Raw genomic sequence first — 27,478 nt, 5'->3', positions numbered from 1 at the left:
ACCTGTAATTCCAGCTACTCAGGAGGCTGAAGCAGGAGAATCGCTTGAACCTGGGAGGCGGAGGTTGCAGTGAGCGGAGACTGCACCACTGCACTCCAGCCTGGGTGACAGAGCGAGACTCCATCTCAACAACAAAAAAAGTGAGTGGGAAGCAAAAGAGTCAAGGGCAGAAGTCCAGCCCCTTGCTACAAAGAGGGGCCCAGCTGCACCCCACCACCTGGACTCTGCATCCTCAGGTGATCTGTGCGCAAGGCGAAGTCTGAGAAGCACTGGATGAGATGACTCTTTTAGGAACTTTGGCTAAGAGAAGAAAGAAAAAGTAAAACATGTTGTTTAAGTAAGAGGCTTTTCTTTTTAGGATAGGAGAGGCATGACCATGCTTGTAAACTCAGAACTGTGGTTTGCAGCCCCAACAGCATATTCGAATCACCTGGTGTGTTTTTGAAAAACACCTGATTCCCTGAGGCTCGCCCCCAGAGAATCTGATGGAGTTTGTCTGTGTGGCCCAGATGATTGTAATGTGGGGGGGGTGGTCTGAGACCCACTCAAGGAGAAGGCACAAGAAGGACTTGATGAGACCTTCACAGGGAAATGAGAAGGGACACGATGAGGATGAAGAAATGCAAAGGAGATGTTTTGGAAAAGGAGGAAAAGCACTCACAGCAAAGCAGACAGAGAAATTTACAGAGGGCGGGGGCGTCAAGAAGATAGATGTTCAAAGGGAATCATGTTTGAGAGGCCATCATTTTTCTTTTTTTAACTAGGACCTCCATGGTATGGCAAGAATGGCACTTGAAACACTTAGATGGTGTTACTGGTCTGCTCAAAGGCTTGTGCCTGGCGTAGTAGGCTGTTGGTGATCCGGCCTCGCTCACCTCCAGCACACTAGGCTCTCTGTGTTCCCCTTCCTACAGCACAGTGATCATGTTCCGGTCTCAGGGCCTTTGTCCTTGCTGCTCTCATCTTTGGGCTGTTCCCCTCACCTCCCTTGGGTCCCCTCCAATGTTCTCTCCTCAGAGAGGACTCCTCTCATCACTCTATTCCTTTCCTCTGAATTGTTTCCTAACACTACCTCATGTCATATACCCACTTGCCCGTTTGTTTATGGTCTGCCTCCTCTGCCCGAACGAACGTAAGCCATGGAAGGAAGGATACGTCTTGCTCACAGTGGAATATCCACCACCGACAACAGTGAGGCCCAGAGGTGACACGCAGCAAGTTTGATGAGTGAATAAATGGCTGTTGCTGCTGCTTGGTGTAAATGCACAGGATGCTGAGATTAACAGGTACTTCTGAGGGTGCCTGGGAAAAGTGATGAGTGGGGGAGATTGCATGAGAGCGAGCTGAGAAAGACCAGTAAATGGAAATCCTTACGGGCGCGGTCAAGGAGGGAGTGCAGGATTATAATGGCAGGAAAGACAGCAAACAGCGGCAGTTTATTGTGTGACTGATGATGTGGTTTTTGCACTAGACCACTTACTATGTGTGGCTCTGGGCGAACTTCTTAACCTTTCTAAGCCTCAATTACCCGATCAGTAAAATGAGGCTGATAACCATAGTGCCTTCCATCCAGGGTTGTGGTGGGGGTTAAATGAACTAATGGAGCCTGGCACCGGGTGAGCACCCAATAATTAATTGCTATGACGGATTCAAGATTGGGGGAAGAATGTGAAATGTTGCCATGCAAAGAGATGTTTCTGTAATCGTTGCGAATCTTGGTCCAAAACTTGGACCTGGAATAGACCTTGTTCCCAACCACTCACCCACACAAACATATCTCTGCCTTGCTAACGCCATCACCAGCCTTTTCTCCTCTCTGACTCTTCTGAGGTCTAGCCCAGCGCCTGGTACAATAAGTTTCTCCATAAGTATTTGTTGTTTTTCTTTGCACTTCTCACCAACAGTGCTGCCAAGATTTTAACCTGGTCAGGAGAATCTGGTCAGGGAGACATTAGTGTCTCCAACCTTCCTAGGGGAGAATGGGCTAGGTAGAAAGATAGCACTCAGAGGGCTCTGAATCATCTATAAGGGTGGCATAGTAAACGTAAGTCATAGAAGGAGAGTGGGTTTGGTCCACCGGAACCTCCCTAGGGAGCCATCTTCGTCCAAGGGCGGCCAGAGGCCAAGGAAAGGCGCTGAGGCCTTGGCTCCTTTAAGAGGCGTGGACTCACTGCAGCCTCCGCAGAGGCGATTGGCTGAAGCGACCGGCCGCGGGGGGCGGGACTCGGTTGCCAGGGAGCGGCGCGGGAGCCCTGAGGGGACTGCGGCGGCTGCGCGGAGGAGCGAGGCGCTTGCTGGGGTCGGGGCTGCGCGACCGCGCAGGGGCTGCGGGGAGCGCGGCGCAGGCCGTGCAGTTCCTAGCGAGGAGGCGCCGCCGCCATTGCCGCTCTCTCGGTGAGCGCAGCCCCGCTCTCCGGGCCGGGCCTTCGCGGGCCACCGGCGCCATGGGCCAGTGCGGCATCACCTCCTCCAAGACCGTGCTGGTCTTTCTCAACCTCATCTTCTGGGTGAGCGGGGCCGGGCAGAGCGAGGGGCCGGCGGCGGGGCCGGGCGAGGCCGCGGCGGAGGCGCCCGTGGGGGCCGGGCTTGGGCCTGGGCGGGCGCGCGAGGGCCCTCAGGCGGCTGAGGCGAGGGGAGGGCCGGGTTTGAGGCCGCTTCGCGAGGTCCCTGCCGGACCAAGCCGGGAGCCTGGGCGCGGAGGACAGCGAGGGGAGGCCTTCAGGGACTCCACGGCCTCCAGCCGGCGCCTCCGCGCTCGGCCCACGCGGGCTGGCTCCGTGCCAGGCGCCCCAGTCTCCCCCCCCGGAGTCGCCGGCTGGACGGAGAGCGCTCATTGCAGACTGTAGCAGGACGTCGGGCTCGAAATAGGATCTTCCCCAGAGGCTCAGGTTCCGCGCTCTTTGTCGGGGCCCCGCAGACGAGTGGCCGTCCCGAGGCGGGCAGATCCGCGGGGACGCTGCGGAGCCGGGGCGGGGGTTCCACTTAACGCCCTTTGTGTGTGGAGAACCGGCTGACTGTCACCAGCCCAGAAAATGAAGGGTTTCAACTCGAGGAGCCAAATAATCCATTGACCAAGAACATCGGTCTATTTGTTTTGGTCATGGGGGTGACCAAACTGTGAGATTATAACCCTTGGTTAAATATATGATGGAGATGTCACAAGATTTTGAAAGTGATGAGTTCACTTTCAATAAAAGGTGGCTTATGAATTTTTAAGGGGTACACCCTCGTTGAAAGGAATGTTTATGTCATCTTAGTTTGGGTCCTTATCTCACCAGGGACTTTTATAGTAACCTAAGTTGTTCCTATCCGTCTCTCCACCCTCCAGCCCATCTGGACTTTGCACCCGGATAAATCTTTTAAAACGTTTCCTCTATCACATCACTTGATCTGAAAATAAGGAAAACAGAAGCTTCAGCGGTAGAATAAGGTTCAACTCCTTCCCCTGGTCTTGGAGCAGAAGTCCTCAGTCTGGTCCCAAATCACCTTGCCTCTCTGAACTTGTCATTTCCTTAAACACTTGAGTGCCCTGGACAGATTGCTCTGTCCACAGTCGCCAGAGCACTCCTTGAACATTCCGGTTAACCATACTGTGCCTCTTCCTCCTCCCCATTCAGTTCCTCCCTCCCACGCATACGCACACCTGTTCTGGAAAGAATCCTTTCCTCCTCCCCCGACCCCCCAACAAGGGATAAAACTTCATATCCTGACAGCTGTCTCATAAAAGGATGGTTATATATTAAAAAGCACTTGCTACACACTTGTATTGCCAGAGTCCTTCGGGGCGTTTGTGTGTGAAGAGTCCTAACTGGGAGGTAGTAGCTGTTGGCAAACACCCAGGCGACATTGGCGTTTCCGTGATTTCTTCTTTTCCAATTAGAGCAGTGTTTCTTATACTTTAATTTGAGTTACAGGCTTATTTATTTATTTTATTTTATTTTTTCAGTTTCTTGAGTTTATTGTGCAGAATGAAATGCACATATAGAACCAGTTCCATTAGCAAAAGTCGTATCAGTCTTCTCTTTGTAGATGTGGCATGATTTGTGAATCTGACCATTATAAGGGCATCTTTTGCTAATTTAATACGTATCTGTATACCTACTGCTACTTATGCATCCATAACATTTTTTATTCCATAAAGAGAAATGTATTCTACAATGATTAAGTCATTAACTCTCATAGCATCTCGTTATAAACCAGGAGTCAGCAATCTCTGGCCCAAGAGCACAAAACGGTTAGCTACCTGTTTTTCTACAACCTGAGAGCCCAGAATAATATTTACATTTCTAAATGACTGGAAAACAAATGAAAAGAAGAATACTATTTCTTGGCATGTAGAAATTATATGACGTTCTCCTACCATTCGACCCAGCAATCCCACTACTGGGTACATACCCAAAGGAATATAAATCATTCTGTTATAAAGACACTTGCACACATATATTCACTGCAGCACCATTCACAATAGCAAAAACATGGAACCAACCCAAATGGCCATCAATGGTAGACTGGACAAAGAAAATGCGGCACATATACACCATGGAACACCACGCAGCCACAAAAAAGAATGAGATCATGTCCTTTACAGGGACATGGATGGAGCAGGAAGCCATCATCCTCAGCAAACTGATGCAGGAACAGAAAACCGAGCACCGTGTGTTCTCACTTATTTTTTATTTATCTTTTTTAAGAGTTACAGGCTTTTTTAAAAGGAAAAATATTTTTCGGGGGTCCCCAAATGAGAAACACGTTGTCAGCTAGTAAGCTACCTAAGAGGTAAAGATGTGGCTTTGTACTCTTTACAGTTCTTTGTGAATTTATGGCCATAACTATTTGATTTTGAAGAATATTAGGTGAATTCTAGGTTATTCAAGCTCAGGGACTGGAATTGTTCGTGTAACAAAATATTGGAAATACAGTAACCATTTTCTTTAAATTAGATTTTTATTTACTCTAAAATATCAGTTCTAAGTGACTCCTCTGAATCTTTGGATATTGTGTAAATATATGTACTGTTATTCCAGTGAAGAAAGTTATTTTGAACTTCAGTGGTGCTTTTTATAGCGAGTTATTGCCAAGACTGAAGTGGTAATGTTTAGTAAAAATATGCTTTATCTTGGTTAGTAGGGTAGTAAAGTTTTTGTGAGCTGTGATAAGGAAGTTAAGCAGATACGCTGGGGGCAAATGTGGCACGATGCAATGTAGCTAATGAGGAAACAGCATTAGGTATGTCTCCCAAGAAAGTATTAGTTTGTGGACTAACTGTGGGAATCTGATGATGATGGGTAATGGCAACTAACATTTGAGTTACTATACCCCAGGCACTGTGCTAAACGCTTTACATGGCGTATCCTCACAGCTTTCCCATCTAGCAGGGAATATTATGTACATTTTAGAGGAGAACATTAAGGTTGACTGAGCCAAAGTAGCACACCCAAGGTGTGATACAGCCTGCGTTCAAACCCAGGTTGTCCCATACTCTAGAGACTGTGATGTTAGGACAAAGTGTGATTTCAGAAGATTTGTAAAGAGAAGAAAGTTGTTAGAATCACTTCTCTAAAGCATGCTGATTTTGACATTGCTAAAATTAGAAACTGGACCAGAATTTACATGACACTTTGTTTGGTTTTGAATTAAGTCATTATGAGGAAGTACATTAAAAAATGTTAAAAGATTCTTCCTGGGAGTTTGTAATGCATTCTTCAATTCTAATAAATGTATTCTTATATACTGGCCCCTCCCTCCTTTTAATGCCTTGAGATGATGAACAAGTGGAAGAATAAACATACTCTCCATAGAGCATATCAAATGTTTACCTAGGTTCCCTTGGGCAACTGTAGGCAATAAAAACTATGTTGCACTGGCTCTTCACTGTCAGATGGTGATGGCTGATTGTTAACAAGGGTCAAAGTTTAATTGCTTTGGCAAGACCTTTAAACTACACTTTCTTATGTCTTGATATCCTGATTCTGCTGGCATTTTGTTCATTGAACTGTGACATGGAGATAGATATATACCTGAAATACTCAGGCTGTAAATTATCTGACAGCTAAAATCGTTACTGTTGATTTGGTGTAGTTAGTTTGGAACAATGCTGTAATAATGTTACTGTGGAAAGGCACAAACCAAAAGCAGAAACAATCATTTCTAAAATCCTGAAATTTGTCTTAATGGAAATAGGGAACTCCTGCTATGATTAGAATGTTTGTCCTTTCTAAAACTCATGTTGAAACTGAATCCCCAATGTGGCCGTATTGAGAGGTGGGGCCTTTAAGAGGTGATTGGGTCATGAGGGCTCTACCCTCATGAATGGATTAATCCATTCATGGATTAATGGATTAATGGGTTTTCATGGGAATGGGACTGGTGGCTTTATAAGAAGAGGCAGAGAGACGTAAGCCAGCATACTCAGCCCCCTCACCATGTGTGATGTCCTGGGCCACCTCAGGACTCTGCAGAAGGCCCTGACCAGCTACGGCCCCTTGACCTTGAACTTCTCAGCCTCCATGTATGTAAAAAAATTTCTTAAATTACCCAGTTTCAGGTATTCTGTTCTAAGCAACAGAAAACAGACTAAGACAGTTTCTCACCAAATTCTAGAATATTAAGATTTGTAGCTTGAAAGATAATCTTGGACAAGTGAAAGGATGTACAGCTTGGATCATCTTGGATCTCTGTTTTTATGGAATGATGAGGCTTTAAATATAAGTGTATTCATGCTGGACCCATGAGGATTTATTGAAGAAGGTTAGAAGTGTTTTAGGTAAATGACTAAATTTTAAAGGCTTTTTTTTTTTTTTTTTTTGAGACGAAGTCTTACTCTGTCGCCCAGGCTGGAGTGCAGTGGTGCGATCTTGGCTGACTGCAGCCTCTGTCTCCCAGGTTCAAGCTATCTTCCTGCCTCAGCCTCCCGAGTAGCTGGGACTACAGGCGTGCGCCACCATGCCCAGCTAATTTTCGTATTTTTTTTAATAGAGACAGGGTTTCACCATATTGGCCAGGCTGGTCTCGAACTCCTGACCTCTTGATCCATCTGCCTCGGCCTCCCAAAGTGCTAGGATTACAGGTGTGAGCCACCGCGCCCAGCAAAGGCTATTGTATTAAATAGTCATTAGCCTATTCTGTAAACTGCACCTTTGTACCAAGGTCAGACAGGATTTTTAGTTTGGTAAGTCATTTAATCTGACCAAAGAGGGCTCGTCTAAAACAAGTTTAAATCAGTACTTTCTACCATTAAGTTTTTATTCTGGTAAATTAATTGATTATTTAATCAAGTCCTATGTTATACAAATTACCTTTACTTTTTTTTAACCCTATTAGAAAAACTAATTGGCTAATACTTATTTTGCTCGTATTTATCTTAGGCATTACAGGGACTGGAACAGAAAGCTTTGTCCATGCTTATAGAATTTATAATCTTAAATATCTATTTAGGTTGTTGTTTTTCATCTGAGAGGTGATAGTATAAAACTGAGACACCTGTAGAGTGGGGGAAGTACCACAAAAAAGTCAAACGCCTTTTAAATAAATGCCTTTAGAAATAGCTTTGGAACGTGGCACCTTCACTAACCATCATTCATTCATATGAAATACTTTACACATATAAATTGTAGTTGAAAGCCATATGTAACCTTTAAAACTTATCCTGCCTTTAAAAATAAAACTTATCGGCCAGGTGCGGTGGCTCATGCCTGTAATCCCAGCACTTTGGGAGGCCAAGGGTGACAGATCACCCTCCTGACTAACACGGTGAAACCCTGTCTCTACTAAAAATACAAAAAAATAGCCAGATGTGGTGGTGGGCGCCTGTAGTCCCAGCTACTCGGGAGGCTGAGGCAGGAGCATGGCGTGAACCCGAGAGGTGGAGCTTGCAGTGAGCGGTGATCGAGCCACTGCACTCCAGCCTGGGCGACAGAGCGAGACTCCATCTCAAATAAATAAATAAAACTTATCACGCTTATGTCTGTGAATGTATATAATTAAGGAAAATTTGCTTTGTTAAATATAACACTAATATTTGAGCACCTACTTTGTGCTTATATTGTTGATAAATGATGAAAAGACAGTGAAAAATCCCTATTCTTACAGAACTTATTTCCGGTGAAGCAAGACACACAAAAATAAGAAAAATGATCAGAGTGATGTGTTATGCAGAGAATTAAAGGGTGATGTGATGAAGTGATTGGGTCGTGCTTTATGTTGGCAAAAAAAATCTGGAGTATAAGAAGTTGCTGACTTGGGTGATTTGGAAGAGATTGGGAGACTGAGGGGATTCAGAACTGAAGGAACAGGCTATAGGCTGTAAGGCAAAAATATACTTGCTATGTTCAAATTACTAAGAGGTTTATACCGTCATGCTTTTGTTTAAAAAATAAAACTTTATAATGAGGTATTTCAAGTGTGGTTCTCCCTTGTCACAAATCTTGTACATTGTGTTTTCCAGCACATCCTACACATTCGAGGTGGTAATATGATACTTTTAAACCGGAACCTGCATCTGATATCCTGGAATTTGTTTCTCTACTTCCTGTATTTCTCCTATCATGAATGACTGCTCTGACAAAGAATATGTCATGGGACACACCTTCAGCTAACTTTGCTTTTTCATGCTTGTTTTCAATTCACTAGAAGAAAATCTAACTTGTCAGGAAGCAAGTACATAATAGGAAGTGTCTGTCTTAGTTTGTCTTCAACAGTTAAGAAAATGAATGTTTCCACTCTTACTACATTCTTAGTCACCTGTCCACTGACCAAGAGCCTTGTGGCCCTGAGTAATCATTTAGAACTTGGAATCAGCAGGGGCGCTCTCTCTAATTGCAGTTTAAGGAATGAGTTATTAGCTTTCTAGGATATTTATCATGCTTTGAAATAATTTAATGAATCTTATTCCATAAGATCCAATTCAGGTTAGGCTTGTTTGATTTTTTTTCAGAAAATGTATTCCATAAAGTTTGTACTTAGACCGGACAGGTGTACTAAGAATCATTCATGAGTAAATGTGTGTTGAATATCTACCCTTGACCTTTTTTTGAGAAATAGAGTAAACACAGTCCCTGTGGTCTGACAGCTAATGGGGAGAGAGGGTAGACTTTTCATCGAATTAAATTTCTACATTCACCTTTCCCCCAGAAATCTTACTCATGGCTGGTCTCAAGTAAGTCTTTATTGAAAAATATTGACATATCTTCTTCCTCTTCCTTCTCCTCACTGTCTTCCTTTTAGTAGTTAGGCAGAGTTAATAGGTAAGAAAAATTATCTGCATTTATGTGTTGTTTTTAATCTACTAAAGGGGTTCTAGAATAAATGTTGACATTTTGTAACTTACATTGTTGTTGCTACTGATTAAACACATAACCCAAGTGTGGATGAACTCTAGCATTACAAAGCTTAAGCACCTCAGGCTCCTATGATGTTGTAATGGACTCTTTTTACAATTAGAGTAGGGTGGGGTAACAGAGGGTCTCAAAGAAAATGCATATTTAAATTTCAGGCTTCTCAGATAACCTCTGGAGCCCTACCGTCTGGAAACAGCCAATTTCCATGCTGTTACAATAATTTGGCAATGGCAATTGGTTAATCTCCAGTTTCTTTGCCACCTGAAATTTTGAGTTGTTCAGCCAGTAGATATTGAATTAAATAGAACAACTGTGTTAAGCTGGTTTAATAATGATTATGAAAAACCAAATAGAGAAAAGGTGAAAATAAGGCAGAATTGAGGAGCATGACCTTTGGCATATCATCAGAGTAATAGCAGTAAAAAGGATTAAAATATTTCTAATTTAAGAATAATGGCAATACTAATAGTGATGTTGATGGCAAAAGTGGCTTGTCAGAACTTTAAACTCTTAGCCAGGCGTGGTGGCACATGCCTGTAATCCTAGCTACAAGTAAGACTGAGATGAGAGGATCCCCTGAGCGAAGGAGTATGAGGCCAGCCTGGGCAACATAGCAAGACCCTGTCTTAAAAAAAAAATAGAATTTTCTCATTAGTATAGTGGTGAGTTAAAAAACACACACACAAAACTTTACACCTCAATTTAAGTAGGACTTTAAAAAAAACTTGTCTCCTTGAAAAGTAATATTTATGAGAAAAGGAACATAATGTACATTGAAAGAATTGTGTTAGATAATCAGAAAACATGTAAAGGATGAGTCAAAGCCACACAGACCTGAGAAAAGTGGTAAGTGGGAGAGATTGGCAGAGGTGCCTAAAATATTTAGGATGGAAGAGGTGTCTGTTTTTGGTTGGTTAAGGACACATCCAGGAATGAATTCATTGGTGAGAGAACATTAAAGCCTCAATTTCAGACATAATTTTAACTATTATTCTAATTATGCAAGTAATATATTTTAAAGACACTAAAAGTATTTTAAAAAGCAAACTGATATCACCCATAATTCTACCACTCAGAGACAACCAATATTAACATTTTGGTTTGTTTCCAATATGTGATATATGTGTTTTTTCCCCTATCACACCACAAGCATATTATTAAATGATGCTTTAAGAAAATATTTCAGGGCTGAATGCAGACACACCTCTGAATACCAGGGCTTTTTCATTTTCATTTTTGCAGCCACAATTTCGTTACAACATCTCGATGACTTACCTTTTACAGAAATCTGTGTTTCTGACTAACTTTCTTAAGGATAGATTCCTGGAAGTGGAATAAGTAGGTATAAAAGCATCAATGCTGAGGCAGATATGTATTGCCAGATTGTTTCCAAAAAGATGATTCTCTATTAGTTTGTGCTCCCGCCCATCTGAGGGCCCTTCTCTCTGCACCCTCACACATCTTTGAATACTCCTTAACTTTATTGCTGATCAGTTTGTTAGGTAGAAAATGATATTATTTAATAGCTTCAGAAATTCTTGGTAAGAGTAGCTTTAATTTCTGAAAGAGGATTTGGAGTCTTTGGAATGGCCTTTTTTCCTTGAGAGTTGGTAGGAGAGTAAATGATATATTCAGGTAGTGGACTTACATAAGAAGTAGTTGTGTTTAGTGACGTAAACTGTTCTATCAGATTAAGTCAGAGGTGAAAGCATGGTTGAATTAGAGAATATACATTATGGCAAGTAGAATGCTAAACGATTTAAGATGATTTTAAGACACTTGTAATGGCATAACGGTGGAGTTTGGGGAAGCTTTCAGAAATCCACTGTATGAAATTACCAGTGATTCTTCCCAGGAGAGAAAAGAGGTATATGAAAAATAATATGACAGTACAGGAAACTCTGGATTTAATGTTAAAAAGATATATGCATAAGATGGGTTCCTGCCAATTTTTTCCCTCTGCTTTTAAAACCTGCTTTCTTACAAAGTCTAGAGTACAGCATTTTTTGCTCAGTCTTTTACTTTCTGACTTTTTTCCTTTCTCTCAACACTCCAGTCACTTCTACTTTACTAATTGATTCTTTGGCAAAAATCACTCCGAAGGAGCAGTTCACACAGGCAAGCAAGAATTTGTCAGGCACTGTGCTTTTAGGTGAATAAAGTCCAGATGGTGCCTTGTCTTTACATTGTCTTGATTCTTGCCAGTTCTAGATGGGAATCATCATCAATGGCTACTACATACCACTGTAAGAAAATCACTTCTATTCTTTGCTTCAGCTTCGCCCAAAATGTCCTGTGGGATGCTTTCGCCTTCATATTTCTAAATCTCCATGTAGGTATACTTTTGGCAACAGAGCTACTTTATCTCCCCACTTGTAGCAAATCTGTTTCATTTTTCATATTGCCACATTCCAATGGCAGGTTACACCGTGGTTGATGAAAAGGAATTTAATAGTTTTACAGATTTTAACTTTTTTTTTTTTATTTTTTGAGACCGAGTTTTGCTCTTGTTCCCAGGCTGGAGTGCAGTGGCGCAATCTCGGCTCACTGCAACCTCTGCCTTCCAGGTTCAAGCGATTCTCCTGCTTCAGCCTTTCTGAGTAGCTGGGATTACAGGCATGTGCCACCACGCCTGGCTAATTTTGTGTTTTTAGTAGAGACGGGGTTTCTGCATGTTGGTCGGGCTGGTCTCGAACTCATGACCTCAGATGATCTGCCGGCCTTGGCCTCCCAAAGTGCTGGGATTACAGGTGTGAGCTACTGCGCCTGGCCCAGATTTTAACATTTTATCTACTTGTCTCTTTCATAGAATATTTGAAAATTACCCCCCCAAAAACTAGTTTCTAAGCTATGGAAAAAGCTATCTCATATAAGAATGAAATCTCTTTAAGATATTTCACATTTGTGCATATGTAGAGGAAGGGTAAAAGCATAAAATGAAGTATCATACTTTTGGAACTCATATACTTGCAAAATTTTATAACAAGATGGCTTTATTTTTTAGACAGCTTAGTGGAAAAGCACTGGCTCTCCTAAAGTTTTAAAATGTTGTGACTTAATTTAGAGTATAGGCTTATTAAAAGATAAAGAAGAATGGTTTTTAAAAAATTATTCTTTCTGTAATTTCAGACCTCAGCCTTTTGCCTAAATTTCCTTTCACTTCTTTGTCAAAAGGATGAATATTTTTAGTATACTGTCCTGGCACAAATCCTCCTTACAGGCTCAGATTTTCTCAGTGGTGACTAAAGCAGTTCAGCTGCTTCCAAGTTCTACATTTCATCTCCTTTTCTGTTGCACCTCCCTCCTCCCCAGTCCCCTCCTTTGCAGCTGCTTTTTGGCAAAGCTCAGATCCTTTGATAGATCTCAATCCCATCATGGCCCTTCAAAAGAAGAATTTAAGCTCACCTTTTATATAGCTTTTCTGATAGCCACAATTTCTGCGTTAAAAATCTGAGGGACGACAAAGTCCCTATGCATACTAGTTAGGAATTTCTTAGAACCTCTCTTCCATTTACTATACTGTTTCCCATGTTCTTTTGGGTGTTTTTCATATTGATGGCTGGATATCATTACAACAATTACTTTTGGCTGTTTTTAGGTCTTCAGCCGCTACTGGGTTACCTCTTCTATATTTTCAAAGTAACCAGTGTCATTTCATAATTGTTTATTATATAGCTTAAGATATAAGCACCATATACAGATTTCAGTAAAAGCAAAATTTGAAGCTGTTTTCAATTTAGGAAACACATCGTCTATTTATAAGCAATTTGATGTGTATAGTTTCATATCACCAATCCGTGCAGTTTTCTCTTTGGTGTGTGCAACTAGTAAGTTCCTTTCACTATATGTTGCCAAATAGAGCTTTGTTATGTTCTCATCTGGTTGTGTGACTTGGATGTTGACTGGTTGCAGCCTGGGAAAAAAAACTGTTGTAGAGTCTATCAGAAAAGAAGAGGCAGCTTTACAAATGGCATCTCCCCACAGCCCTCCATTGCATTTGTTGTGCATCTGGTTGTCTCTGTTGCTGGTTTTTCTGCTTTCTTGTAGTCTCAGTTTCAGATGAGTGCCTCTTTTAGGGGGGAGAGGCAGTGGCAGCAGAGGAAACATTTCCCTTGGCCCATCTCCAAGCAGCACTAAGTGTGAGTCTCATAGGAACCTCTTTAGATTGAAAACTCATCAATTTATATCTAAAATGCAAGTAGTTCTTCAGTGAACTATGCTTCAGGTTGATTGTTAAGTATATATGGCCTCCAGTTTTCTCTTATTTTCATTCGAATTTACATAGGCTAAAGCTAGTGAAGTTTCAGTAGGTGTACCGAAAGCTCAGAAATGGAATTCATTTTAACTCAAGCCTTTTAAGAAATAAATACTGCCTTTTAGAGTAAAAAAAAGCTACAACATTAAAGGATAGAGAAACGTCTAGTAAAAACAAATGACAAAATTTGATTAATTTACACTTCGGATTGCTTCTAATTTAGCGTGAGGACTGATACTATTTACTTTAGCAAAATGTGTGTGTGTACATGTGTGTGAATATATATCACACAAGTAGTCAATAAAAAGGGGTATTTGGGAAGAGTGTTAAGTAGTTGACATACTTCTGTAATAAATGCACCCAAATTAAAATTAAGCTATTTCTGGCCAGGCGCAATGGCTCACGCCTGTAATCCCAGCACTTTGGGAGGCCGAGGCGGGCGAATCACGAGGTCAGGACATCGAGACCATCCTGGCTAACACGGTGAAACCCCGTCTCCACTAAAAATACAAAAAATTAGCCGGGTGTAGTGGCGGACGCCTGTAATCCCAGCTACTTGGGAGGCTGAGGCAGGAGAATGGCGTGAACCTGGGAGACGGAGCCTGCAGTGAGCTGAGATTGCGCCACTGCACTCCAGCCTGGGCGACTGAGTGAGACTCTGTCTCAAAAAATAAATAAAATAAAATAAAATTAAGTTAAATTAAGCTATTTCTCTTCTCACCTCCCCCCTACTTTTGTGCTCACCTTCATTCTCTAGTACCATGCCCCAAAAGCAAATATGTCAGTGAACTCTGAGAACCTTTGAACAGGCAGTTTGCTGTAAGTACAATGTTTATATTTATGACATATTTACGGTATATTAACATATTCCAGATGTAATGGCCATCAGAATTCAGCAAGCTGGATTAAGTTGCCAAATAATTGAATAGTGAACTAAAAGCTATAAGCATTGAACTGAAGAGAAACCAGATACAAACCAAATACAAATACAAACCAACGCAAATACAAACCAAAGCTTATGATAGAGTTGGGAGGGTGATTTCAAGGGAAAGGGGTGAGATGAGGTGTACTCAATAAATTTTAACTGATACCCGCTGTCTGCCAAGCACTGTTCTAGATGATACAAGGGTGAAGGACAGATGGCTACAATTCGTGCTCTCAAGGTGTGTTGAGACAGGTATAGCTATAATTGCAACCGTTTCGATAAATATTCTGTTAGAACCATGCACTGGGAGATGTTTGTGTCCACCAAGGGCAGCTAATCCAGCCTGAAATGGTCAAGAATGGCTTCCAAAAGGAAGAGGTAGCATTTAAGCTTCATCTTAATGAGCGACAAGGAGTTCCCAGGCATTTGAAGAGAGCATTCTAGAGAGAACAGCGGAGGCAAAGAAGTGAGAGAATATGTGGTCCATTTGGGTATAACATTGTTCATAGTTCACAAGGGGTAATGAGATCTGGGGCTGAAAAGGAGGAATAGCTTGGTTCATCGGGGACTCACTTGCCTCATCCTGATTTTAAGTAAGGCTATGGCTTGATCTGGTTTGTATTTTTAATAAATATAACCCTGGTAGTATAAAGAATGTATTAAGATGCAGGGAGAGTCAATAAGTAAGATTTAGGGGGATAAGATAAGGCCCAAATTAAGACAGAAGCACTGCAGTGGGGTTGAAGAGGAGTTGAGGTATGCGAATAATGTTTTGGAAGTAAACTTGAAGTTTTGTGATTTATGGGTTATAGAGGTGGGGCAAGGAAAGTTAATCCTCAGATGTTTGACCAGAAAAATTAGATGTCTGGTACCTTTTGCTATGATAGGAATGTAAGGGAAGATTAGATGGGCTGGGCAGGAAGGGCAGAAAGGGTTTGAGACAGGTTGAGGATGACATGTCTCTGGAACTCGCAGATGGAAATGTGTAGTTCTGAGATGATAGCTCAGGTAGTAAGCTACAATGACTAATGAAGCCATAGCTGCTGTAGCCCACGGAGAGCCCAGAGAATGACTAAAGAGTAAGGCCGAAGACAGAATCCTGGAGATCACTAACATCTCAGAGTCCGTGAAGAGAATGAAAAAGTGAGCACCTGGGGAAGTAGGAAGAAAACCAGCAGTGGGGCCTCTTGGAAGCCAGAGGAAGAGAGTTTTAAAACAATGTTTTTAAAAATTGCCTTCATTATTCTAGTTGTCTTCTCACTTTAAAAAGTTCATGTTACATTTTAAAAAATCAAATTACTTTCCCAAATTTACATAAATGGAGTCTTTTTCTTCCTCATCTGACAGTGATCCTAATGGCCTAGCGTAAAAAAATATACTGATGATCCCCAAGCTTACTGAATTTCATAAACTTAAATGATCTGGGTTTTCAGGTTCAGAGAAGTTAATGATATTTCCAGTATCACTGTGGCAGCTGTTTCTAGTTTGAAGATGATTTATATGTTAAATTTTAAAGGATGATGAAATACTTCTTGTGAAAGTTTCAAAGTACTCTACAAATGATAACTCATTGTTATCCAAATGATAACCAAATGTTTTAACACTTACTCTGACACTGCATTTGCTTGTTTGTATATGAGCCAGTGGCATTGGGCTGTCAGCACAGAGCTGGTACCCAAAGATAGCAAAATTGACAGTAGCGGAGAAAGTAAGACTCTGCAGCTGGAGAATGATGCCTGGAGCAGCAGCTGAAATAAGACACACCTATCACTTGTCTTTGTGTGTTCACTTTCCCTTTAGGTCTTTAATACCTTGTTACTCAGAGCGCACTCCAAGAAGAAGCTGCACCAGCATCACCTGGAAACTTGTTAGAAATGCAGACTCTCAGGCTCCTCCTCAGACCTCCTGAATCAATCTGCATGTTATTCAGATCCTCAGGCAATTCCTATTCATTTCAAAGTTTGAGAACCACCATTCTAAAGAATTGATAGAGGACTTGCAGTGTTCTTTAATGACTGAGCCCCCTCTAGCTTTGCCATTTCACTGTCTCTAGGACAGCAAGGTTTTTGGAAGTGGGGTGGGTATCATGCTTACTAGTTGGTGTATTTTCTTTTCCTTGAGGTGGGGTAGATAGAGATTAGAAGTGTAGATTCTGGAGTCAGATTGCCTGAGTTCAAATCCAAGCTCTGTCATTTCTACCAAATTTCCCCACTTATTGAGGGCAACTGCAGTGAGCAAAGATCCCCCTACCACCATACTGATCCGTATTGGATGTGGAATTGAGCTACAGTAAGCCTTTAGGGATGTGTAGGTGTGTGTCATCATCATTGTTATTATTTGGTTATGGTTTCTTGGTCCTAGCTGAACCATCAATTCTTGAAAAGTAGGTGAAGTGTGGATAACTTTTTAATTTTATCTAGTATAGAAATGCTCTTAATAAGGAATCATAGAAGACTTTTCAGCTTTACTGAAAAAAGTCTATAACAGTTACGGTAACTCTCATTAAATTATACCATACTAAGCAATAATAGGAAATTTTTACCAGCAGTGCTTAGAGACCAGTACTGACTTTGTTTTCTACAGGGGGCAGCTGGCATTTTATGCTATGTGGGAGCCTATGTCTTCATCACTTACGATGACTATGACCACTTCTTCGAAGATGTGTACACGCTCATCCCTGCTGTAGTGATCATAGCTGTAGGAGCCCTGCTTTTCATCATTGGGCTAATTGGCTGCTGTGCCACAATCCGGGAAAGTCGCTGTGGACTTGCCACGGTAAGATGTGTTGTGAGAACACGCAGGAGTATTTAGTCTACGCTACTCTCTTCTTGAACATGAGACTCCTTGGCTCTTATAGTTGGAACAGAGTTAGCATTTAAACTTCTAGCAATTATCTCTGATACCTTTTTTTAAATCAAGAGTGTATTTAAAGTTATTTTTTCATTTGTATATAATTTTAAACAATGTTTTCTTACAGTTTGTCATCATCCTGCTCTTGGTTTTTGTCACAGAAGTTGTTGTAGTGGTTTTGGGATATGTTTACAGAGCAAAGGTATGTTGTCTACTGTAATTCACATAATGCCTTAAAAAGTGGTTTAAGTGTTTCAAGTAAAATAGAACACATTCATTTTATCAGAGTAAACATTTTCTTTTGCCTTACTTGTTTAATCTGTATTTCAGATATCTAAAGTTGATTGGCAAATATTTACATGTCAAGACTCCTCACCTCATTTAATATAGCAGAGTGTTATATATGTATTGTTCTTGATTATAGGTATTTATAGCTGCAAATGAATAATTAGCTGAGAAGTTCAGATTTCCTCAGCACACAGATTGCCTATATGAGGGGAGGCATAATTTTCTGATTTCTGCTTTAGAAGAACCAAACTCAGGATTGCGTTTTTCATTGTCTCTTTAAAAAATGCTTTGGTCCTAAACATAGAAAAAGGTGTTGTGAGTTGTGATCCCACCTTCCACCCCTGTCCTGAGGAACAAGGGGTCCTGCCAACTTAGAACACCAAGGCAGCTGGTGCCAGCACTCCTTTCTTGCCCTTCATTCTTTTTAATCATTTCACCGTTCCTTCCTATTTTGCCTGATTTTGCTGTCTACCTCTAGTACTACTTAAGGCTAAACAGGCTGCTTTAAATTAATTAATATGGGTATAATTTTAGAGGCATGGTAAAGACATAATAGACTCATTCTCATTATAACTTAATGGTTTTGAGTCAAGGGCATACTATGCCAAGTTAATTTTCAGATCATTGATACGTAAGGTACTGTAAAGCTGTGCTAAAAAAAAAAATGCAATGGATTATGTCCCTACCTATGATCTGGTTATCAATTTTATGGACTTATTATATTACTGTTGTAATTACCAGATAAGTCCAGTCCTCCGAGGGGTAAGGAGGATCTGGTACAAGCAAACTTTACTAAGTGATACTTGCTTGCCATTTTAGTAATTGGCAACAATAAGCTATGAAGCTTGTTTCCTGTCTCCTTTTTGCAATACATTGAACAGTAGCTTTTTCATAAAGTGCCATTTCTAAGGACTGATTTTTTTAAACCTGCCAATTACTTTTGCACATTTAGCCAACTCTAAACGTTGAATAAATAAAATGGAAATAATGTTGGCATTTGTCCTAAAAGTATCTTACAGGAGCTTCAGAGTTGCTTTGTTTTACCTCCTTTAGGAAAGGAAAATGAGTAGTCTTCTGAGAAACTTATTTGTAAAAGGAAGGCGTCCATTTATAATTTAGGACATCTATCCCAAGCCTCAACTTTTCTCCCTTTTGAATACATTGTTAGCCTGCTATTTTGCACACAATCTTCTCTTTGAATGCTTGAATCTATGTGGTATATGTCTGAATTTTTACCTGTCACTTTTCTCCCTCCTGCCTTCATCTATATCTATATGAAGATGAAGGCAGGAAGGGAGAAAACTTTACAGGAAATTCATAGATATCTGGCAACTTGCAAACATTTCATTTAAGTATTTTAGTAGGAGCCTTGACTAATGTTACTTTTACTAGTATTTTTGAGGGACTGAATTCTTTGTTCTGATTCAGGTGGAAAATGAGGTTGATCGCAGCATTCAGAAAGTGTATAAGACCTACAATGGAACCAACCCTGATGCTGCTAGCCGGGCTATTGATTATGTACAGAGACAGGTGAGCTTTCTTGAGGCAGATTTGTTTTTGAGGACCCATCACTATTGGGTCAACATTAAACTAACTGCTATTTCTGTGTAAATTGGCTAATTTACACATGGATGTTCCTTCACATCCATGGCTATCCTGATGTGACCAATATTTTTCCCCAACCTTCACCCTTGAAAAGTTTATTTCATCACCTAGCCAGATGAGAAACATCTTGAACTTTTTTTTATCATCTGAATTCCCCTTCCCTGACCCCAGTCTGTACTCTCCCAAAGTACTTAGCCAAAGGGTGATGATGCAAGAGAGAGGTATGTGTCACAGGAAAGGTGGGAGTCCAGATTGACTCCAGGGGAGGTGGGAGGTCTATATATACCTTTAGAAAACAAGATCAGAAAAGGCAACAGACAAACTGTCAGAAAAAAGTTGTTATGGACAGTTTGATACACACAAAGGTAGAAAGAATAGCGTAACAGATGTTTGCACCCTGACCTTGCCTCAGTAATATCAACTTTTCGTCAGTCTTATTGCTCCTACTTACTTTTTGCTTCATTATCTTAAAGCAAATCTCAAAATTTTTAAGACAAAATATTTTAAATACTTTGTCATTGGAAATAATATTTAACTTGGAACCAGATATTTAACATGTAAGACATGAAGATTTTCCTTAGTTAGAAACTACCGCTTATAGGCAATGTACTTTTCTTTTCTTTTTTTTTTTGAGATGGCGAAATTTCACTCTTGTTGCCCAGGCTGGAGTGCAGTGGCATGATCTTGGCTCACTGCAACCTCCACCTCCCGGATTCAAGTGATTCTCCTGCCTCAGCCTTTGTATTTTTAGTAGAGACGGGGTTTCACCATGTTGGTCAGGCTGGTCTTGAACTCCTGACCTCAGGTGACCCGCCCATCTCGGCCTCCCAAAGTGCTGAGATTACAGGCGTGAGACACTGCACCCGGCCTGGCAATGTACTTTTCATATGGAGGTTCTGGAGCCACTAGCCACGTCTGGCTGTTTACATTAAAATTTAAAATGCAGTTTTCTAGTCACACTAGCCACAATTTAAGTGCTCAGTAGAGCTTCATGTGGCTAGTGGCTGCTATATTGGATCATGCAGACTTTCCATTATTATAGAAAGTTGTATCGGACATCACTGGTCTAGAGTAGCTTATTTTAAAGCTCTGTAGTACATGGAACTTCAGGTATTTGGTTTTTGTGCGAAATAATACTTATTCTCTTCTCCTTTAGCTGCATTGTTGTGGAATTCACAACTACTCAGACTGGGAAAATACAGATTGGTTCAAAGAAACCAAAAACCAGAGTGTCCCTCTTAGCTGCTGCAGAGAGACTGCCAGCAATTGTAATGGCAGCCTGGCCCACCCTTCCGACCTCTATGCTGAGGTGAGTCTCTTGGCCACGACTTGAGTCTAGCTTGATTAACCTGTTTTTCACCATGTCTTATCACCATCTGGGACTTCTTTTCTGCCACCTTGCTTGTCTTTAATGTCATATATTGTTTTACTGTAAATTATTATAAAATGCATGTCTTTGTTTTAATTACATGTCTGTAAATTATACCAATCATGGAATCTTTTTTCCCCTCTTTCAGTTTCTGTCATTTTCCTTTCTGTCAGTGGGTAGTGGCCTGTGAATCTGCAGCTTTAACTTTTAAAGAACACTTCTAACGAGGATGACTGTGTTTGTTACAGGGGTGTGAGGCTCTAGTTGTGAAGAAGCTACAAGAAATCATGATGCATGTGATCTGGGCCGCACTGGCATTTGCAGCTATTCAGGTAAGCACAGCTTGCCAAGGAGTTCTGTCGGAGTGAGTTGGTTCTCTGTTGTCAGCCCTAATGGTTTTAATCCCCATCACAGTGAATCTTTGTGTATGTAGGTAATGTGGAAGTGACTGAGGTACTGGCCTTCAGTTTCCCATGTCTTCCATTTCTTGTCTATACACCTAGACCCGGAATGGTCTAAAGAAACCAGAAATCTGGATGGGGAGGGACCACGTGTTGAGGGAACTCCTCGTCTTACTGTCTTTCTTGATTAGTGAGTGACCTGTTCAAAACATAAACGAACTGTTGTCTTAGTGTATTCTTGGAAGATATTTTAATAGAATGTCACAAAATTTTTAAAAATTGTACTTCTTTCTTTCAGTTTGGGAATACAAAGCTTTATTCAGTTTTTTTGTATGCTAGTTCTCCCTCTAGTTCTTGTTTTTCTGTCCTCACAGGTTTTATATATTCATATACCTAAATCAAGAACTGGTACTACAGCACTGGTCTCTTGCACTAAACACAACAACTTTTAAAAATAGAGACAAGGTCTCACTCTGTCACCCAGGCTTGAGTGCAGTGACATGATAATAGCTCACTGTAACTTTGAACTCCTGGGCTCAAGCGATCCTCCTGCTTCAGCCTCTCCAGTAGCTGGGACTACAAGCACGGGCCACCACACCGGACTAATTTTTAATTTTTTTTTTTTTTTCAGAAATGGGGTCTCATTATGTTGCCCAGGCTGGTCTCAAACTCCTGGCCTCAAGCAATCCTCCTTCTTGGCCTCCTAAAGTGTTGGGATTTACAGGCGTGAGCCACTGCACCCAGCTTATGCTTTCTTTTCTTTTCTTTTTTTTTTTTGCGACAGAGTTTTGCTTTTGTTGCCCAGGCTAGAGTGCAGTGGTGTGATCTCAGCTCACTGCAACCTCTGCCTCCCGGGTTCCAGTGATTCTTCTGCCTCAGCTTCCCAAGTAGCTGGGATTACAGGTTCCCGCTACCATGCCCAGCTAATTTTTGTATTTTTAGTAGAGACAGGTTTTTACCGTGTTGACCGGGTTGGTCTTGAACTCCTGACCTCAGGTGATCCACCTGCCTCGGCCTCCCAAAGTGCTGGGATTATAGGCGTGAGCCATCGCGCCCAGCCTCAGCTTATGCTTTCTTAAGCCTGAAACCTATTTCAAGAGCTAAAAGAGTCAGGTGTGATGGGTTACACCTGTAATCCCAGCACTTTGGGAGACGGAGGAGTAGGATCCCATGATGTTAGGAGTTTGAGACCAGCCTGGGCAATAAGACTCCATTTCTACCAAAAAAAAAAAAATTTTTTTTTAAAAAAGAAAAATGTAGATAACTTTTATTTGTTAAATAAAACCAATGTAATTGCTAGTTTAAATGTAAGTTGCTTGGATTGCTTGCTCTTTGTATATTTGAACAGAAGCTAGTGTATTTAATGGGAAAGGCCTTTTAAAATGGCAAAAGGATGATTGTTTACTTTGCTGATATTCAGACAGCCCTGAAATGACTCATTAAAAAGCCTGCCTCTTTATTTGCCATGGTCTTTGCCCTTCTAAGCATTTACTTTGTAGCTCTGCATAGCAGTAATCTGATGATCAGCAGGGATTTATTTCATATTTTGATTATTTATGCAAACACATTCATTTAGCTAAAAATAATGAAATATGAGGAAGGTCTCTTTTCCCAAATAGAATTCTGAACTGTGCATTCTTAATGATTTTATGTTCAGTAATAAAGCCACATGTACTAGCATGCAGCAAAAAAGCTTTGGAACTGTATGGTACTTGTGGTCATGAAATATGCAACATGTATATAGAAGACTGATAAAAATAATCACTTTAGCTATGTCCCTCATCTAGTTAAGCGGCTTAGCCTGCCAGACATTTCTTTATTAAATATTTTTCAATAGGGGCTAATAAATATTTTAACTAGTCTCTTAATTTAAATATGACTGCCATATGTGTTTTATACTTAAGTCACCCTGACTTAAGTAAAAGCTGATAAAGCTTGATTTTTTCACTTCAGCAAGGCTGCTTAAGTTTAGGGATTCAGAGCTTTCACAGACTCAAAACCTAGTGGTTTTGAAAATTTTAAAAACTTGGGTTTTAAGGGGAGAAAATTTATCTGAATTAATAATTTTCCCTAATTGTTTTTAAGAGTACCTGTAAACATTCTAAGCTTCTGGTATTCAAAATCTGATAGATTGGCGCCCTGGGTGTGGAAAACCTGAACAAAGGCAGAAATAACTGAAAGATCAGTGAGCTTTTGTGCTTATACACTGATCCTAATATAGAAATTTAGAGCTGGAGAGGATGGTTGGAGAGTCTCCAGTCTTGGCCCTCTTTGTTTAGCCACAAAATTTAGGGTCAGCAAGGATAGTATGGCATGACCATCACACAGAGAGTGTCAACTCTAGAGACCCCTGCCTCTGTTTGTACTCTGCCTCCAATTACAAGTATAAGATTTGCAGAAGATTAAATTCCTAAATTTTGTCAGGAAACCTGACAGTTAATTGACACTTTAGCTGGATAAAATACAGAGGTAAGATGGCAGAGTTGAGTAGTTACAATATTGATTGATTTTTGTCTTGGTTTGGAAAGCCTAAAATATTTATGATATGGCCCTTTAAGAAAATGTTTGGTGACTCTTGCTCTAGTCCATTAAATAATCTAGATTTGGGTAGGACCAAAGTGACCAAGAAAGAAAAACCTGAAAAATACCAGTTAATTATAATAACAGGACTTTTGAATATAAAAGAATGAGGTTTTAAAAATTTTGATGTACCCCTTATTAATTAGCAGGATATTTCACTTCTTTGAGAGTAGCCACTCTCTTAACTCATGATCAATTATGAATTTTATATTTAAAGAATCTGGTCATAATAATTGACAAAAATCTAGGTTTTGATTTGTCAAGCTCCTGAGTATCTGCTGTGAGTAAGGCTGTCTCTCTACAAAGGCAATACGGGGAAAATGTTCTAAGTCTTTACTTTGGGGTCCCATGAAGTTGGCATATCCTCAAGATAGAACGATCAAGAGCAGATTTCATAAAGAACTGTTTCCCAAGGCCATGTTGCTTTTTTTCTGGTCTCTATGCCGCACGTGAAGCCGGTGGAGACTGCCCTTTCCTCCTCCTCCTCAATTACCAGTTATTCATTAAAATGAGAAACTTCCTCCTCCTTCCCCTCACACCCTGGCCAACATTGCAAAATGTTATATAAATGAACTCATATAGTTTGCAACCTTTTGTACCTTCTTAAAAACAAGTAAGTGTATTTTGGATATAGATCTGCCTTTTTAATTTCATGTCTGCATAGTATTGCATTTTATAGGCATACTTTAATCAATATTGATGGGCTGTTTATAGCAAAAATTTATAACTATGAAATTACAGTATCAGAATGTATGAATGAATTTTGATAGGTATTTCCAAGTTTTTCTCAGAAAAGAGTGTTTCTAATGTGCAAAAGTTCTTATTTTTGTATAAGAATGCCTATTTCCCCATACCACCAGCAACATGGTATATCATAGAACATTTTACTTTGCCAGTCAGTTTTTTTAATCACCACTAGTCATTTTTTGCAATTTTTGCAGTTGCTGGGTGTTATATTTGGGCTAAGTGAAGTTTAATTCTCATGCCTTGAATATTGCAAGAGAGTATTTCATTGCAAGAAATAATGTTGGAGATAAAATATTTGTGTAATGTTTCCAAGTATGTTGTTGGAATATTTCAAAAATCAATGGAATTTCAGTATAGCAGGCCTTTGGAAATGAGCCTGTAATAGTTAATGGTGAGGATAAGAAATTATTATGTAGAGCTTAATATTCTTAAGCAGACTGATTCCCAAGCATGAGTAGAATTTTATCAAGTTTATTTAATTGTTTTAAAATCAATGCAAGTTGATTTCATTGAAATAAACAAATTGGGAAAGAAATACTTATTTCAGACCTCATTTTGAGAATGCTGACTTCTCTAATAGAAGTTAACCAGTTGAAAGGAGTGTGGGGAGGTGGGGGTGGGAAGAGAGATTTTTTTTCCCTTAGCAAATCAGTCATTTCTGAGCTTAGCATTTTTATTGCTCAATTTAACATTGCCTGAGAACTTAATTGCATTTGAGTTTATAGCTGTTCTAACAATGTTTTGATGTACAGAGAACAGAAATGTATTTCTCTAGGAATTAGGTACTTCATCGGTCTAGAATTGACTTAAATTGTTTAGTAAACTTTAAGTAATATTCACCTCTTAAGTGTGTTTAAGGTGCTTTGCAAATGGTGAAATGGTGCAAATGGTGAAATAGTGAAACTGATGGATTTGAGCAGGAAATATATATCCCGAATGGGCAGAATATAGGTTAATGTGAGGGTAGAAATTGGAGTGGCTGACTTTATACCATGGAGAATTCAGATTGAGGACATCCTTATGTGTATGTGTGTCTTAGTAGTGGTTAATCTTCCACTTCAAACTTTGAGAGTCTGTTTATGGATTGGGTACATTTTACGGAAATTAGATTGACCCCCAAATGTACAGAGGACCCTGTCTTTTAAAATCAAATAACTGAGGCTTTTCCTCATCAATCAGAAGTTAGAACAGCAAATTATCTCACAAAAAAATTATATTTTGGGAGAAGGCAGGTCAAAAATTCTAGAATCATTTTTCTCTTTAATCCAGCTTAATCCTTTTGCTTATCCAAAATAACATGGCATGACTTTATTACTATTCCAGTATGCTACCACAGAAGGTTTAGGACTTATTAAAATAAAATGATGAAGGAAGAGTGACCTTTCAAAAGTAATATGTATGTAATACCACAGAACCGTGGATTTCAAAAATAGTGAATGTGAAGGAAACAAAAACCTTCCATCTACATTTTTTTTGGCATCAGAATTTGTTTTCTACCATAGGGCTATTCACATACTGAATTTCGTTTTCCAAAAACCAAAAGACCTGAAAAGACCACCATTAAACACACACATTCTTGCTCATTCTACTCCCCAGGCCTTTGCTGTCCAGAATGGTAGCCACTAGCCACATGTGTCTACATTTAAATTAATTTAAATAAAATTAAAAGTGCAACTCAGTTGCAGTAACTATATTTCAGGTGCTCAGTAGCCACATGAGGCCACATGACAGTGCATATGTGGTATGTCTCCATCGCTGCAGAAAGTTCTTTTGGACAGCACTCGCTAGACTAGTAGTGGGGATGCCAAATAAGAGAGACTTGATTCCCTGCTGGCTTTATGAAGAGTTCCTGGGAGGGAAGCTGAAGCTTAGGACTTAGTTCCTTAAAAAATAATGTACTCATAAGAAATTCCTTCTATCACTGTTGTTACTGCCTTTTTGATGATTTGTAGTCATTGAACTTTGAAACAGCTCTTTTACCAACAAAGAAATACACACCTGCCATGAGAGGGTTTTCAGCCTTTTTTCCCCATTGTTGTTTTCTTTCAACAGCTGCTGGGCATGCTGTGTGCCTGCATCGTGTTGTGCAGAAGGAGTAGAGATCCTGCTTACGAGCTCCTCATCACTGGTGGAACCTATGCATAGTTGACAACTCAAGCCTGAGCTTTTTGGTCTTGTTCTGATTTGGAAGGTGAATTGAGCAGGTCTGCTGCTGTTGGCCTCCGGAGTTCATTTAGTTAAAGCACATGTACATTGGTGTTGGACAGAGCAGCTTGGCTTTTCATGTGCCCACCTACTTACCTACTACCCGCGACTTTCTTTTTCCTTGTTCTAGCTGACTCTTCATGCCCCTAAGATTTTAAGTATGATGGTGAACGTTCTAATTTCAGAACCAATTGCGAGTCATGTAGTGTGGTAGAATTAAAGGAGGACACGAGCCTGCTTCTGTTACCTCCAAGTGGTAACAGGACTGATGCCGAAATGTCACCAGGTCCTTTCAGCCTTCACAGTGGAGAACTCTTGGCCAAAGGTTTTTGGGGGGAGGAGGAGGAAACCAGCTTTCTGGTTAAGGTTAACACCAGATGGTGCCGCTCATCAGTGTCCTTTTAAAAAATATTTACTGTAGTCCAATAAGATAGCAGCTGTACAAAATGACTAAAATAGATTGTAGGATCATACGGCGTATATCTTGGTTCATCTTCAAAATCAGAGACTGAGCTTTGAAACTAGTGGTTTTTAATCAAAGTTGGCTTTATAGGAGGAGTATAATGTATGCACTACTGTTTTAAAAGAATTAGCGTGAGTGTGTTTTTGTATGAATGAGCCCATTCATGGTAAGTCTTAAGCTTGTTGGAAATAATGTACCCATGTAGACTAGCAAAATAGTATGTAGATGTGATCTCAGTTGTAAATAGAAAAATCTAATTCAATAAACTCTGTATCAGCCCCCAACATATTATTTTTCATTATTTGGGGGATATTTCGGTTCCAGAGCAGCAGTATCATGTTTTCTTTGTTGGTGCTGTCTATAGTTCATCATGGTTTACGTGTGTTTTCGTTACAGCTGTTGCCAGATTCTAAAGGGCTTGATATTCAAAAAACCACAGATGCTTTCAGTCCAGT

The 27,478-nt window shown here is 40.3% G+C and overlaps 1 protein-coding gene across 2 annotated transcripts; it reads left to right on the top strand.

The window, feature by feature from the left end:
• The first annotated feature begins 2,212 nt into the window (after positions 1-2,212).
• Positions 2,213-27,307, top strand: TSPAN3 (tetraspanin 3). Of its 2 annotated transcripts, none has more exons than XM_055363874.2 (7): positions 2,213-2,507; positions 17,099-17,290; positions 17,493-17,567; positions 19,082-19,183; positions 20,415-20,567; positions 20,876-20,959; positions 26,408-27,307. In XM_055363874.2, exons 1-7 carry the CDS (start codon positions 2,445-2,447, stop codon positions 26,498-26,500), a joined length of 762 nt encoding a protein of 253 aa, XP_055219849.1. In that variant the 5' UTR covers positions 2,213-2,444; the 3' UTR covers positions 26,501-27,307. The 2 variants fall into 2 exon arrangements, with proteins under 2 accessions (XP_055219849.1, XP_055219850.1); XM_055363875.2 differs by lacking the exon at positions 2,213-2,507 and having other exon boundaries at positions 17,121-17,184; positions 17,217-17,290.
• The last annotated feature ends 171 nt before the right edge of the window (positions 27,308-27,478 follow it).

This window comes from Gorilla gorilla, chromosome 16, assembly GCF_029281585.2.
Source record: "Gorilla gorilla gorilla isolate KB3781 chromosome 16, NHGRI_mGorGor1-v2.1_pri, whole genome shotgun sequence".
In the NCBI taxonomy this organism is placed as follows: Eukaryota; Metazoa; Chordata; class Mammalia; order Primates; family Hominidae; genus Gorilla; species Gorilla gorilla.
This window is presented reverse-complemented; position numbering and strand designations above follow the sequence as displayed.

Excerpts from the sequence above, each read along its gene's own strand:
- TSPAN3 (XM_055363874.2), top strand. The coding sequence starts at position 2,445 with ATGGGCCAGTGCGGCATCACCTCCTCCAAGACCGTGCTGGTCTTTCTC. Across the intron at positions 19,184-20,414 it reads TTGATTATGTACAGAGACAG|CTGCATTGTTGTGGAATTCA; the intron begins GTGAGCTTTCTT and ends CTTCTCCTTTAG. Across the intron at positions 20,960-26,407 it reads TGGCATTTGCAGCTATTCAG|CTGCTGGGCATGCTGTGTGC; the intron begins GTAAGCACAGCT and ends TTCTTTCAACAG.